Source organism: Eschrichtius robustus, chromosome 21 (genome assembly GCF_028021215.1).
Source record: "Eschrichtius robustus isolate mEscRob2 chromosome 21, mEscRob2.pri, whole genome shotgun sequence".
Classification (NCBI taxonomy): Eukaryota; Metazoa; Chordata; class Mammalia; order Artiodactyla; family Eschrichtiidae; genus Eschrichtius; species Eschrichtius robustus.
Genome location: NC_090844.1, coordinates 187,673 through 203,759, shown reverse-complemented (window position 1 = coordinate 203,759; position 16,087 = coordinate 187,673). Strand labels below are relative to the sequence as shown.

Genomic DNA, 16,087 nt, shown 5'->3' with positions numbered 1-16,087 from the left:
TAAGTGTAATTGTTTTTCCTTTCCAAGTACTTTAATCACTGGATTAACACACGAAATAACGGCTGGTAGTTTAACTGTACGCTTTCCTCATGCAAAATCAAATGCCTAAAAAAAAAAAATCAAATGCCTAACCTTTTAAATGAAACCAAGGAGAAACCACAAAGGGACACTGAGACATAGTTTGTTACTTCGTATTCTGCCTGCCAGTGCCCAAGACCACAGGTTTCTGAAATGACGTGCAATCCGGTCACTTAAGGAAGGGAAGGGACGTGGGGGTGCAGAAAACACGATGAACTTGGAGTCCCCAAATTGGAGTTCCAATCCCAACGCTTTATAGCCAAGTCACATGACTTTTTGAGTCTGTTTCCTTAACAGTAAAATGGGGAGAGCAATGCCTACTTTATGGTATTAAATACAGTAACACACACAATTCTGCTTGAAATAGTAACTGCCTTACAAATGTGTGATGCTGGTTTTCCTTTTACACGTGTTGTGTCAAGTTCTAATGACGGAATCAGTAAGGAACACGACACCACGTGACTCAGCAGCCCGTCCCCGGGAGGTGTTTAACTCCCTCTCCCCTACCGTCGCCTCGGGGACGGTGATGGCGCAGGTACTCCCCTCAGTTGCTTAGCCAGTGGCTCCTGTTTCTGTCCTCAATTCTGTCCTCTTATACTACTGTCTTCATCACCAGTTAGGGCAGTGTTCTTGTACGGTGGCACTGCTAATGAACACATTAAATTTTCTGCCAATGTGGGTATAGATTTAAGACCTTTCCAAATTGAGTGCATGATCCAATTTAAAACATTGAGTCCCCCTTCTGCCACCACAGAAGCAGCAGGATGTGAAACAGAGACAAGGTCCCTGCAAGCGTGACTCTAGTTCCCTTTAACGCGCAGCTTCTCTACTCTTTATTGAGGTAACACTGCTTTACCACATTGTATGTTTCATGTGTACAACATTCTGTTTCTACTCCTGTGTACACGACAGCACGCTCGCCAACAAACTTATTTAACACCCGTCACCATACAGTCGATGCCCTTTACCCACTTTGTCCTCCCCGCCTCCTGCCCTTCTGGTAACCACTACTCTGTTCTCTGTATCTACATGTTTGGTTTGGTTTGGTCATTTATTTGTTTTCTTTTAATATCATATGAGTTAGGGGAATTCCCTGGTGGTCCAGTGGGTAAGACTCTGTGTTTTCACTGCCAAAGGCCTGGGTTCAATCCCTGGTCAGGGAATTAAGATCCCACAAGCTGCACAGCGCAGCCAAAAAAAAAATGGTTGTATCGTATGAGTGAAGTCATACAGTGTTTGCCTTTCTCCGTCTGAATTACTTCACTTAGCATAATACCCTCAAGGTCCGTCCATCCACGTTGTCACAAATGGCAAGATTTCATTTTTTTTGTGACTAATATTCCATTGTGTGTGTGTGTGTGCGTGTGCAAACATATCTTCTTTATCCATTCATCTATTGATAAGCACTTAGGTTGTTTCCATATCTTGGCTATTGTAAAGAATGCTGCAATGAACCTAGGAGTGGATGTATCTTTTCGAATTAGTGTTTTTGTATTTTTTGGGTAAATATCCAGAAGAGAGATTGCTGGATCATATGGTAATTCTATTCTTAGTTTTGTGAGGAACCTCCATCCTGTTTTCCTTGGTGGCTGTCAAGTTTACACTCCCACCCACAGTACACGAGGGTTCCCTTTAGTGAGCTGAGATCTCCACTCACGCTCTGCTCCAGGGATTCTGAATCCTTCTGTTTCCACCTTCCATTCCTGAGTCCCACTGCCATGATTAACCTCTTTGCTATATTTATGTTTCCTAGAGGAAGGTTATTCTGTTTTCTTGTGTGTGTGTTCGGTTTGGTTTGGGGTTTTCTGCTGTTTTGTTTGGGCTCGCGTTAGACGCTCCTTCCGGCTGCGTCTTTTCTCGCTCAGTGTTTGAGGCCTACCGAGATGTCCGTTTTCAGTACAGCTCTCTGCCCCCTGTTCATTTCACATCTGCCGCCCGCTTTCCCGGACTGCCTTAGGCTTTTCGTAGCTCTCTCCCTTGTGAACCAGCTCCAGGTCCCTTCTCTCAGCATCCTGATTCAGCAGCACCCGTATGGAATTCCCCTTCAGGGTTTTTCGGTACTCATCTGCCTTCACGTCCCACTTTTTGGGCAGTAATTTTCAACACTTAAGAGCCTCCGATTTTCACTGCTTCACAGACATTGTTCATAGTAGGAGTACCTTTGCCCCCAGCACTGCACCATCCAAGAAGATTTTTCTCTAACATACAAGCCCCCCGTAATCTCACGCGCGCGCGCACACACACACACACACAAGTGTGTTACTTTCTATCCTCCTCCACCACCAGCAGCCCTCCATTTAAAACAGGGAGAACACCACTGGGTTCATAGCCTATATGATGCCGGCACAAAGGGACCTGCCAGCCTGGCAATGAAGTGAGAGTTTTTGCCCTGGAGAAGGAAATGGGGAACAAGTGGCCCTCCATCATTCTGACAAGCAGTTTGCCACTGGTTATTTAAGAGGTGTTGACAGTGGCTGAAAGGCTGGAAAGCCCACAGCTCCTGGATTCATCCTCTCCTAGCAACGTGGACGGCAGGGAATGCCACAGCAGCATTTTCTGAAAAACATCAAAAGAGAGATGGAACAGCATATATTAGGTAAAATGCAATTTCAAATTTTCCAGCAATGTGCTTAATATATAAAATAATCTACACCCAACTGTACTCATAAAGCTGCAAGCCTGCTGACTAGTTCTGTAACATTATAACCTCCGGAACAGAATAAAAGCCTTATTTTCAGCTTAACGGCTTTTGGAGTCACGTGGCAATATTTTAAAATACCATCTTAAAGGTTTCCAGCCTCTCTCCCCCACAAGTTTGTCTCCACCTGTGCACAGAGCCTCTGAAGTCAGAACTGATGGGAATCAGAACGCCTGTGCCCTTGGCCAGCTTGGCCAGCTTTCACCATTCATCTTTAAGAATCAGCTGTTGATCTTCATACCCTCAATTCAGGGTTCTTATTAATAGAAAATGGGTGGTGGAAGCCTGCATATCCTTGGGCAGTCACTTTTGAAAGCTAATAACACACGACTTCTATTTAAGACCAGCCTTTACTAACTACAAATGTCATTTGTTGTCAACAACGCTGTCTGTTTCATGCTTCTGGGCGTTGTTATTCGCATTTTTTTATCACTATCACCAGCACCGGTTGCAGCTTCGCACGAGGGACCGTGTACCCCTCTGTCTAAGTGAGTCTCTGTTATCCGCATTGTCTGCAGCCCTGGCTCACTTCGTTCTGCTACTGAAGTTATTGTCACCATGTCTGAAAATAGAGTCAGTTTTTAATTGTAGGGTGATGCCAAACATGGGCTCTTTTTCAGGGTCATTGTTTGTGAATGTGGGGTTTTAAGGTAAGGCCTTCCATGCAGGAAAGCACAAGATAAACTCTAAGGCCTTTCATTTTGAACCTTCTTTTCCTAGATGTTAACAGCTGGCTGGTGACATTTGGCTTCCATCTGCACAATGCTATTCCTGGATTCCCTGTCCCCAAATTCGATTTAACGGAGCCTTCTTACGAACTGGTGAAGAGTCAGCAGTGGGATGATGTACCGGTAAGAGACAAACTGCAAAACTATGAAAAGGTGATAAAGGGCTTACTTGCACCTTATTTTCCCCTGCTTAATCAGACTACCCGGGTGAAAACTGTACCAAAGACCATTTTAAATTTTTTTGACTCTTTCAGGAAAGAAAGCACCACTTCCCTCTTGCATTTCTGTTCAGCAGATCAGGGGCCTGTGAAACAGGCTTAAATCTGGTTTTAGTGATGCTAATAAAAACAGAGAAAAACATTATCAAACGGTAATAAAATGCGAAAGCTCATTTTTGAGTGCAGGGTTTCTACAGAGAACCCCAGGAACGGCACATTCATAGTATCTGGGACCTTAAGGCAAAGATACAATAAACAGGAGGGCAGGGGATTCACGTTACAAATTAGCAGCTCACAAACAATGCCACAAAGTTCCACTTCCTTAAAATATTGGCAGTGTTTCAAGGGAAAGGATTAAAAATAAAAATAAAATGGCCTCTGGTAAAGCACCACCTACCACTAGGTGTTTATGGAATTTTCCTGAAAATAACAGAGCAGGAAGCCTGGAACTGTTCTGGGAAATAAAAGAAAAGGAGAAAGAATGGAAAATTGCAAAGTCAAAGCTGCCATTTCAGAAAGTGGCACTTTTAATTCCCACCATTCAGAGATCAGAAAGGAATGCAACAACAAAACACCAGAATTTCTAGCTTAAAGCAAGAATAATTAAAGATCAAGAAATTGGGTTACCCCGTAATGATAAGAACAGAGCGCAGAGTTCCTTAGAAAGAGTCATTCCCCCCCCCCCTCCCGCCCCCTTGACCAATGTCCTATAATTTCAATGAATACAAAGAGAAAAGGCAATCCTGGCTAAAACACACATACGCACACAAGTTATACACAGTGCCAATACCTCTGCTTTCTGGTACATGTTTCATACTTAACATAAAAGCAACTCCTTTTTCAGATGTCACCTTTACATTTAAAAAGTAAAACCCATCCAGTTTCCGGGACCTGGGAGCCATTTTGACACTTCTAACTGCAAATATATCTGCACTGATCAAGTGCCGTGAAGACATCCTGAAGTTTACTAATGCCTTTGAGCATGTCCTAATTGCAGATGACTTTCCAACATGTCTGAAAGCACTGAAGTCTTACTGTACAAATGGACTGCCAGCTTTTTTCCTAGGCAGCCTTTTCAGTATGGCTCAGGTTCTCTGTCATCAGAAGCACACCATAAGGACAGCTTAGGGAATCGCAGGCAAAGACATCAAGGCTGGCCGGAGAGCAGAAAAACGAATGTGCCTTTCAGTGCTGCAAACGAAACACATGTTTCCATTTGGGGAAACACTGGCCAGACAAACATCTGGTGGTATAAGAGATGCCCGAGTTAAAATCCCCAATTTAAGACCCTTGCCAACGTATAAGGCCCACGGTCCCCAAAGTCTGCGAAAAAAAATAAATGTTTTCCGAAAGTAATAAACACTCGTTGCCAGCTGTCCCACTGTGTGCCGCCCATCGTGGCCGGTTATAGTGGTCCAATTCAGCTGAAAACTGTTCACCGGGAGAGGGTACCGAGTTTACCTAAATTAAAGCACACTCCTTTCAAAGCGCATCGAGTGGGGCGCGGTGAGCCAGCCCCAAGCACCCGCAGGCTTTCCAGCCTTCCCCTGGGTGCTGGCGCTTTCTCCCCAGCCTCCCATGGAGAAGGCTGCTGGGGTGGACGACCTGATAAGCTCGTTCCGCACGTGGGGTGAGCCTGGGAAAAGGGCATCTAGAAACCGAGAGAGAGAAGGCAAACCCCTGCGTGCTTCGCCCACGTTAGAGATGAAAACGCTTTGCTGAGCACAATGCGTGACGGCGTTACCACCTCGCTCTGCCTTTCGAAACGCGCTGGGGGTCAGCTTGAGGGGGAGGACCCCGGGGCCTTCCTCCCCGCAGGCCGTCGAAGCCTTGGCCTCTCTCAAGCGCTGACGCAGGATCTACCCGGGCCCCCGCTCCCCGCTTTCCCCCCGCCCCTCCGCTTTCCCTGCCCGCAGCCGGAGGAGCCCCATCGGGCGGGGCCCCATCGGGCGGGGCCCCATCGGGAGGGGCCGCATCGGGAGGGGACCCATCGGGAGGGGCCCCATCAGGAGGCCCGGCCGCTCTCTAAAGCGCCCTCCCGTTCTCTTTCGCTTTGCAGCCCACGTTTGGAGTCCAGCAGCAGGTGGCGAGGCAGGCCAAGGCCTTCCTGTCCGTGGGGCGGACGGCCGAGGTGCGGCGCAGCGGGCGCCGGGGCGGCGGCGCGCCGTCGTGGCTGTGGTTCGCGACGGTCAAGTCGCTGATCGGCAAGGGCGTCATGCTGGCCGTGAGCCGCGGCCGCGTGCAGACCAACGCGCTCAACATCGCCGACGAGGACTGCATCAAGGTGGCGGCCGTGCTCAACAGCGCCGTGTACCTGGAGGACCTGCACTTCACCGTGGAGGGCAGGGACACGCACCACTTCATCAAGACCAGCACGCCCGAGGGCGACCTGGGCGCGCTGCGCCTGACGAGCGGCCGCCGCGCGCTGGAGAACGGCATCAACGTGACCGTGTCGCAGTCCACCGCCGTGGTCAACGGCAGGACGCGCCGCTTCGCGGACGTGGAGCTGCAGTTCGGCGCGCTGGCGCTGCACGTGCGCTACGGCGCGACGCTGGACGAGGAGAAGGCGCGCGTGCTGGAGCAGGCGCGGCAGCGCGCGCTCGCCCGGGCCTGGGCGCGCGAGCAGCAGCGCGTGCGCGACGGCGAGGAGGGCGCGCGGCCCTGGACGGAGGGCGAGAAGCGGCAGCTGCTGAGCGCCGGCCGCGTGCAGGGCTACGACGGCTACTACGTGCTCTCGGTGGAGCAGTACCCGGAGCTGGCGGACAGCGCGGACAACATCCAGTTCCTCCGCCAGAGCGAGATCGGCCGCAGGTAACGCCCGCGCCGGCGGCCGAGCCGGAGGCGCCGCCGGCCTCCCCGGCCCCGGGCGCAGCGCCGCCTCCGCGCGGATCTGCCGGGGGCGCGAGCCGAGGGCGCACCCGGCACCGAGGAGCCTTCCGGGAGAGCCAGACTGCTCTAAAAAAAAAAATCCAGCCCCCCAAAATCAAAGCGGACAAACAAAAACAGAAACCTTTCTTCTGAATGACCTTAAAGGTGATCGGCTTTAAAGAATGTGTTTACATATGCATATCGCTGCGCTCAGCTGGACAAAGTATTCCGAGGAAAACAGATCATTAAAGGAAAAAAAAAAAAAGGCCCAAACATTTTGCCCCGGGCCGTCTGTTCTTCGAGGCACTGTGTTTAAAGAAGGTAGAGATGCATACAGTGTTTCCAGATATTACCCAGCTGTCGACCTTTGCTTACGAGAAGTAGTCGCTCTGCATAGGATGTGATGTATATCTCTGTTAATGTTAGAATGTGAGGCAGAGTTGCTGTTCCTGGACAACCCAACTGCTTCCCCTGTGCCGCTTTGTAAAAGGACATGGGCACAAGTGGCTTCTGCCGGGGCGGGGATTTCTAAGGGATTTTACGAGGCCGACGTGGTGTGCCTCGCGGAGAAAAACACCGGCCCACAGAATCCTTGTCACTGATGATGAGCAAAGGAAACCCTGATTTTTTTTGTAAATTATGTGAGACAAGTTGTTTATGGATTTTTATATGAATTACAATTTACTGTACATCAAATATTAGTCTCAGAGGAGTTAATTTATGTAAAGTGTTTAAAAAGTTTATACTTATAAATAAAACGATAAAAACATGTGAACTGTGTGATTTTTTTTAAAAGGATTGCACCTTTTGTTATCTGTTATAGCTGTACAGTATAAATTATTATATTGTAGAGATATAACGACTTATGCCTATAATGTCCGGAAGTGTTAATATTTTTGTATTAGGTTGAAAAACATGTGCCACTTTCTATCGCTAGATGGGTAGGACGGTGCAGTCCTGCGTGGGTGGCTGGCCCATCAGAGAACTTCTCCTTTCTCTTCTCTTTTTCATCACGCCAGTGTCCTCAGCCATTATCAGCTGAGAGGCAAGGTAGAAAAACTAAGGCTGGTGGAATGTAACGGAAGATACAAACACAAAAACAAACAAACAAAAACAACCAAAACGGGGCAGGAGGAGTTCTCTGGCCCTCTCTCGGCCCTGGAAGTCCGTGGGGAGTTGGTATCCTTAACCCCAGGGTCCTACTGTTAGCCTTCCCTGAAGCCTCATTTTGTGATGGAGGCGAGAGACCCCGTCGGGTGCTCGGGAAACCTTTGTGAGCAGGAAAGGGGCTGATGCAGTCGTGACCACAAACACGTGTCTTCAGATCCAGGGAAGCGAGCAGAAACCGAGCACTGGTGAGAGAGCCAGATGGGGAAGGTCAGGGTCCCTCGGCCGGTCTCGAGTTTGGACCCTCGGGTCACCCAGAGTGACAAAAACGGGAGGCAAAAGCTGCCGTAAGCCCGCACGACCCAGCCTGCCCGGGAGCTGGTTTGAACGGCAGCCTCGGCTCTGTCTCGGGGACGCCGGGGGTGGCAGACGCCGCGGGAAGTGATCTGGGAGCCGGGCCCTCCTGCCCTGGGAGCCGGGCCCTCCTGCCCGCGTGCCCGCGCGCCCAGCATCTGCACTTCCGTGCGACTCGGCCGCTCTGGCACGTCTCTTTCGTGAGCACTAAATTCAGCCACAAAAATATTTTCAGAAAACCTTTCTCAGTTCATTGAGCTATCGTACACGCTGTCTTCCTCTATGTATAATGGTGATAAAACATAGCTAAGTGAACATGTCGTAAAGATAAAGGGCCAAGTGATGTCCTGGAGATAACTTTCTAACTGCTTTGTACGTGTCACATACTCTAAATTGCACAGTAGGCGTGTTCATTAAACAGATTGGCTGGGAAAGTTTCAAAATAGCTACTGAATTTACAGTATCAGTGCTATTACTGTCTTTGTGTATTTGGTAGAGCATACCGAAGTAATTAATCTTCTAATGAATGCTGATATTTTATTAGAATGAAAGCACAGATTAGCAGTAATATTTTTTATCCTGGAAATCCTTTGGTGAGTATTATGAAACCCAGATTTAGAAAACTATGAGATTTCAAACCACATACTCATGGCTCTGTTCTACATTTTATTTTTTAACTGTTGACCTAGGTGTTTGCAGTTCTGTCCCATGGCATCTCTGCAGGGCTGTATTTAGCATGCTGTAAGTACTTTTGGTTGAAAGAGGCTCTGAGTCTAAATTCTCAGAAATGTTTCTAATGTATTGACCATGAAAAGCTTGTACCACATGACAGAAGTGAAGTCACAGTCTTACCCTCCTCTTGCCATGGACTGGTCCTTTACACTGGCACCGATGAGTAACAGATTTGGAGTATCTCCTGGTGCTTATTTTAGATGAAGTCAAATCAACCCAATTAGTGTCTTGTTAGTGGGCATAATGAGCCTATTCCCTTCTCAAAAGACTTGTGATCTGGACATGGTTTTACAAGAAATAGTGACCTTGGGGAATATGTAAACAAAAGACCTTTTTCTAAGAGTTGGCAGGGAGGTGGGGGACTGTGTAATGAAAAGAATTAGCTTACAAAAGAGAAATTAATATTCAAAGTATTTTAGGCGAAGCCAGTCAAAATGCTTTCATGATATTTTGAGATGTAAATTTTGTCTGATTTGTATTGTTCTTTTCATTTGCCTTCTTAACTTTATATGTGACCTGAATTTTCCATAACTTGATGACTATAGATTGCATCTAGGCATTCCAATAAAAGCCAACCCAACGTGTGTGTGTTTATATATTTTTTAAAACCTTGGGCCAGCCGGGATGGCTTTTGTGTTTGGGGTGGAGGACGCAAATAGGTGCAGTTGTTGCGGTACTGATCCATCTGCAACCAGTTGATCATATCTTTTATTTTCTAATTGTGGTGTCCACCGGCCACATGGCCTGTTCAACGGTGTGCACTTCACAGGGAACTCTTCCCATGGCCTACTTTAGGAAAACGTTACGGATGCCCCTACAAAGCCAAACATTATCACTGTGAAGAAGGAGAAGGAAAAAAAAAAAAAATACTGCCCGGTACTCCTTGACAGCAGGCCTCATTCCTGTGATCCTGGCAATAAGTGCTTAATTAAAACACTTGATTAGAATAATCAGTTTGGGCCTGATAGGCTCCCAGCGTCCTGGAGATGTCTACATCTACATCTAGACCGCCTGCTTTAGGGGGCGCTTAGATCAGCAATCCCAGGCTGGCCGGCCAAGGCTTTGAGTTTAGTCTGAAAAGGCAGGGCTTCATCAGACTTGCTTTGTAGTGACAACCTCAACTTGATAACGTTGATCCAGAAGAAGAAGAATCAGGTCACTCCACTCAGCCAAAGGGTCTGTTTTTTTCTCCTCGAATTAGAGGTTAACACACTCAAAATGGGGGTAAGCCAGAAAAACACATGCGAATTCCTGCTTTCATTTTCTACACTGCTTTCCCTAGAAGTTAGGTCTGAATGAAGGCAAAGAAGAACGTTGTAGGTGAAAATTGTATCTTCAGGGCAGAATCTTCTGGGCAGGGGATATGCGGCTGCTGCATCCTGTGAAATGTGCATTCAGGTGTTGACATGCATCGCACATTACACAACCGTCGTCGCGTGTGGTTTCAAGGGCCGGACCTGCGCATAAGTACAACACCTGCCTGTAACCACCTTGAACTGACACCAGTCCCCCAGCGCTTTAAAGATGAGGGGAGACTCCTGCCTTTGATGCCGCCCTAACCATGCCCACCGCGCTCTCTATGCACCACCTTTTCTTTCTCCTTTTATCCTGGCCTGCTCCCAAGTGAAGCCGTTTCTCTCACCCGCTGAACAGCACATCAGCTGTCTGAGGTGCTTTTGAAATGCAGGGCTCCAGAAGAGGCAGCGGGAGGGCACTGACCCGCATCGTGCTCGCTGTGTGGCAAAACCCACCTGGGCAGCGCCCACAGCAGCGCACTTGCTGTAGTGCGAAGGAGAAGGAGGCGCCCCCGGGCCAGGATCGGCCCCTCCCTCCCCATCCCCGGCCTCAGGTGCCATCTGACCTCCTGCAGACTGCAGCCAGCCCGCCCCTGGGAATACATGAGGGACCGCAGAGCTCTTCCCCTTTCCATGGGTACCCAGGTAGATTCTACCCCACTTTCCTTCCAAGGGGTGAGCTGATTTCCAGCACCCTTTAAAATGCATCAAATTCTAGAAGTGGGAATCAGAAGGGACTTAGAGAAGTTTGAACGAGTTGCCCAGGTTCACAGAAGTGGCTCAAACCCAGGTGAGCAGAGATGCCTTGTCAGCAAGTACCCTCCACTGTATCCCGTAGTCTCCCAATGACACCACCCAGGAAATACTGGCGACACTCCTTACCACTGCCATTCCCTCGGGGCATGGGTCTTTCCAGAGCTGCCATAATCTAGAGTCATGACATGCGTTTTTCGTTATATAAAGATGCCCCCGACCCTCCAACTGGGCATGTGTCTTGAATCCCACACTGCCTGCCAATATTTCTAGCTCTTCAGCCCCCCTCACCGTAGGTAAGAAAGTCTGCCATGCAGTGTTAATGACTTCCTAATTTCTAAAAAGACTTATAAAAGAAAGACCACTGATTTGCATATATGCACGTGTTGGGCTATTTATCTAGATTTTCCCTACGTTATTAATCTGGCTTTGGTCATCTTACCAAGAGAATGAAAAAATAAAAATTGGTTATAAGTCATTATTACCCACTTTAACCACGGAGTTAAGCCAGAGTACCAAAGAGGTAGTGATAAGCCATTTGAGTTTTCTGCCTTCTAATTTAAGCCACATAATGAATATCCTCTCTTGCCAGAGTTCTCATTTGCTATTCACCACCTCGGCAAGCATGGTCTCTTGATGTCAGTTAATTACGAATAACTTTTAGGTAAATTGAGTAAACCTTTTCATTTATGCACTGACTTAAAACTCTGTCATGGAGGAATATAGGATTCCTAGAGTCTTCTATAGAGAGAATTTACTATAAACGGATCGTAAGCCTAGAGTAACATCATTATTCAGTTTAGAGTTAATGGGGTCCACAAAGCGAATTTAATATATCCTTCCGGGACCTAAGCTGAGGAAAATTAAAAATTAGACGCATAAATTGTGACTTCTGGGGCAAGGCGGTGTCTTGGTTACAGACTTCCTGCTCAGAAGGTGAATCGTGAGCTGGGCCCTAATGCAGACATTCAGCCTGCATTTAGGAAGGGAAATTGCCACCTTTTACATGTGTGCTGAGATTACCCGAATTCCACCCACAATGGCTATTTCTGTCCAGCATGACTCACTGCACAGAACTGACAGGATTTACAAGTGGCCCAGTGGGTCAAAACGAATTCTTTAAAATTTTCACATGTTAACTTTATCAGTGGTCTGTGAGGGGAGCATAAATACCCAAGGAGTTAAAATGACAAGTTCTTTGATGTGACTGAAAGGCTGAAAATGGAACCCTGGTGTGTGTGAAGAAGCACACGAAAGGCTCCCGTGGACCTCAAGTTCTTATCACAGAAGTGATTAATGACCATAGAGGTGAAGAAACTACCGTATCCCAAATTTTCCTCCAGAATGAATGCTAGGGAGATTTTAGTCTACCTGTTCTACAGAAAATTCTAGAAAAATTATCCACAGGACTCCTGGCTCTATACCCATCACCCATGATGCTCTTCTAGAGAGCTCCCGTTCCTCTCTCCCCTCCTCCTCCCCCTCTCTCCTCTTCTCCCCCTCCCCTCCCCCTCCTCCTCTTCCTTCTACTTCTTTCCTCTCCCCGGCCCCCCTCACTCACTGGATTTACCCTTTACCACCTGGTAGACGCTGTCTAGGTTGCAATCAACGCAGGTTGTGTCTAACCAGGTATCTTTCTAAGGCTTAGAAGGAAACCCATAGACTCCCCTGGTAGACCAGATGGACGATAAATAATTACCCAGGACATCACAGGAAACTAGAGTTTTGTCCTCAACTTACTTACAAAAGGTTATAAACAAGCAGATTTTAAAATCTCCTCACTTCAGCTATGACATGATTTCTAGGTTGGACCCTGTAGCCAAAAAAAAAAAAGAAAAAAGAAAAGAAAAGAAAAGAAAAGAAAAGAAAAGAAAGAGCAGGCCTGGGGTTTCTGCTCCTGGCTCAGCATTGACAGGTGCCCGTGCAGAGCAGAGAGCAGGTGCAGAGATGACGCAGAATGGGAGGAGTGGTCAGGGCTGGCCTGGCTTCGAGGGACGCGGCACGTGGGCCGTAGCAGAGGGAAGAGCATCCTGCCCTACGTTCGCCCCCCAGTGTCGGGCTGCCCTCTTGCCTTCCCTTCAATCTCCAGGGCCCTGGTCCTGCAGGAATGAAAAGCCATCCCAACATCTGGTGGGAGAGTTGGGCAGGTGCTTCAGGACACTGCCTCCTCCTGGAATCCCAAGGAAGCATCCGGTTAGGGAGGACTTGGGGCCCCGGGGCTCTTCCCGGACAACCCTCCGGGAGATTGCTCCTTCCGAGGAACTTTCGAGAAGGGTTCTAGCGCCCCCTGGTGATGGGCATCGTTGGTGAAGATGTGATCGATGCCAAAGCAGTGGCACCGGGACCAGCTCCCGTCACCCTCTAACCCTCTAGCCCTCTCCCTGGTCAGGCCAGTTCCAATTAGCCTCTGTTTTCCCATCTTTGCTCTGCGCACGGAGTTTCACACATAAAACGATTACTTCTGCTTCATGCACCGCCTCACTGAGGCCTGGTCCTTGCAAAAATCGCTCCCTTAAGATTTCCCTTCCCGTCAAGCAGAAACTTTGTCAAACAATGTTCCTCTCGCTTCACAGATCAAAATAAGGCCCTTCCTCCCAGGAATTGCCTGCGGGCTATTTGAGTTTTGCAGCCCCCCAAAAACAGTGGTTTCTGAACTATCACATTGTTTCCCTTTTACTTTTCATGTTTGAACAGTCCTGTCGCTCCGAAGAATCTCCCAGAAGGACAGATCATTTAAATTCAGGGCGGTGTTTTTATTTCCGAGGGAGCCAGGCTCTCACGGTAGGTGCTAGAGCGGCGGCTGGGAGGGGTGAACTCCCTGAAGCCCCTCCGGGGCAGCTGAGGCCTAAGCAGGGCCCGCTTGCCCTCCACCTGGCCTCCCGGGCGGTGGGGACGTCCATCTGCCCCGTCTGCCGGCCCACAGTGGCCACGGGGGAAAGAATCCAGGGTTCAACCTTCTTGGCCCATGTTGTCACCCAGAGGAGCCAACGGACGCTCCTTTTGTATGGCAGCCTGCACTGGTGTCCCTGGAGGCCTCTGGGGACCCCAGACATAGCAGCCCCCTCTTCTCCCCACCCAAGTTTTCACGGAAATGAGGAAGAAGATCAAAGTTGGCATGTGAAAGTCCAAGCATCACCTTAGAGAAAAGTGAAAAGCAAAACGGATACCAAAATTAGGTAGAGAGACGTCCCGCACTTTGCTGTGAGTACTGGCCTGGGGCGGCCCTCGCCTGGGGGGCAGTGAGGCCCAGTTCCCCCCACGAGCGCCCGGCCATCCTCCCCAGCTCACCAGTAAGGATAAGCTACCCTCCCGCCCCCCTGAGTGACAGCGAGAGAGAGGTCAGGCGCGAGATCGCTCTCACACACACACGCACACAGCAAGGAGGCAGGAATACTACACCAGATCTCAGGCCCCTCGGGTCCGCCTGATGCTGCCCGCAGTGACACGGCCTCCAGCCGCGATGCTTCGTCCCTCCGGGCCTCCGTCAGGCACCCCCTTCCTGCCCCGACACCCGTGGAGGCATTTGGTGGCTGCATCGGAAACCGGTCCTGAAACACAAGCCCTCGCCTCGTCCGCAGACTGGCGGCCGTCCAGATGAGGAGGGTCTGTTTCATACACCTGCTCCCAAGCTCCGAACCGCCACTGCCCCCAGGGAGGGAACAGGCAGCAGAGCCGGGGCTCTGGCCTTTGCGGAGGCGGTCCTCCCCATTCCTCTGCCTCTTGTTAGGAGGGGGCGGCAGGCTCGCGTCGCTCTTGTAAATCACAGGGAAACAGGCCTAGCCCTGCCACCACTCGGGGCTCTTTCTGCGGCCTCGCCAATTAGTGCTCTGGTTCATCAAACTCAGCGAGGCCCTGGGGAGGTGGCGGAGCTGGGCGAAGCCCCAGAGCAGTGGACAAGTACCGTTAGTCCCACCTCGCCTGGCCACCTGCTATGTCTGCACCTCAGTTTTTCCACCTTTAAAGTGGGCCCAACCTTGTACTCCTGAGCCGCTCCTTCCCAGCCTCCCCTGCCCACAAGGGGTGTGTGTGTGTGTGTGACAGAGACAGACAGACAAAAGAAAAAAGAGCCCATGGTGATGTTATTTCCCAGACACCTTTCAGCATCTCGCTGCCCGAGGCTGCGTTAGGAGGCCCCGCCAAAGGGAAGGGGGGTTCTCCCTGTAGACTCCCAGAGGGGAGGGAACTGCCGTCTTTGCTGAGGACCCACACTTTTACCTGCAGGAAAGGGCTGAGAATGAAGCCCCTTCCCACCCAAGCTCTCAATGCTCACCCTAAGATGGTGGCAATTAGTGAGTGTGAATACTTGTAATCACATACAGACCAATATAGAATAATATGGAATACACGCCTTCAGAATACTGCCCGCAGCCAGCGTCCTGGACGCGGCCCAGCTGCAGAAAGGGAGCGGCTGGGGGAGGGCAGAGGCAGCCGGATCAGGGCTGGGGCCCAAGCCTGAGGGTGCACGACCGGCTCCCTCTCTGCTGGTGGCCTCAAAGGCCGGCGACGCCCGGCACCTACAGGACGTGCCGCCCCGGAGCTCTTCGTCCGACCGGTCCTAGGTGTCAGGACGTGGCCGTGCTCAAGCCCCTGGCAATTAACATGCCCGAAATAATGGCTCTCTGCAAGGCCATGCAATCCAGAGCCCGAGGAGTGACAGGATGACATCATTTTCATCTCTGCCATAGTGATCCCTCTGTGCTTGTGCTGTTGCTTAATCTTCTCATGATGCCAAGAAAAAAAAAAAAAGATTCTGGCAGCTTCTGCCCAGCTGTAGTTTACTGGGAGAGAAAGCAACAGTCGTGACAGTCTTAGCCTGACGGAACCCCCGGTCTGTTGCAGGCCTCACGCATCCAGGTGCCAGGCTTGGCCCGGGCAAGGGCAGGAGAGCCCCCAGCAAGCTCCCCAGCCCGACTCAGAAAGGAGCTGTCAATGCTAACGGAGGCGAGCAGAGTGAGGGCCCCCAAGCTGTGTGGCCTGGAGTCCCCACCTCTCCCTCGTGGGCCCCTCAGGCATGGCAGGGCCACCGCCAGCCCCCACGGCCTCCGCGATCAGAGCCAGACTCCGCGGCGCTACTACCAAGGACTGAGATCTGCAGGCAGCACGGGCAGGGCCCAGCCCACGGGGCGTCCTGCCCTGAACCACCGCCCCAGGCCCGGCCCTCAGCCTGACCGGACACGCCTGTGGCCTCGGCCCGCCAGGAGCGCTGGCCGGGTGTGTGAAGGACCCGATCCCAGCCACGGACGGGCACAGCCCACC

General features: G+C 50.3%; 1 protein-coding gene across 6 annotated transcripts in view; it reads left to right on the top strand.

Annotated features, from left to right (window-relative positions):
* Nucleotides 1–6,589, top strand: part of TENM3 (teneurin transmembrane protein 3) — a 311,183-nt gene extending 304,594 nt beyond the window's left edge. For all 6 annotated transcript variants that reach the window (XM_068532312.1, XM_068532313.1, XM_068532307.1 and 3 more), the window contains 2 exons: nt 3,497–3,627; nt 5,782–6,589. In XM_068532312.1, coding sequence (XP_068388413.1) covers nt 3,497–3,627; nt 5,782–6,537 — 887 coding nt within the window. In that variant the 3' untranslated portion in view covers nt 6,538–6,589. The remainder of the gene's footprint in view (nt 1–3,496; nt 3,628–5,781) is intronic.
* Nucleotides 6,590–16,087: the final 9,498 nt, after the last annotated feature.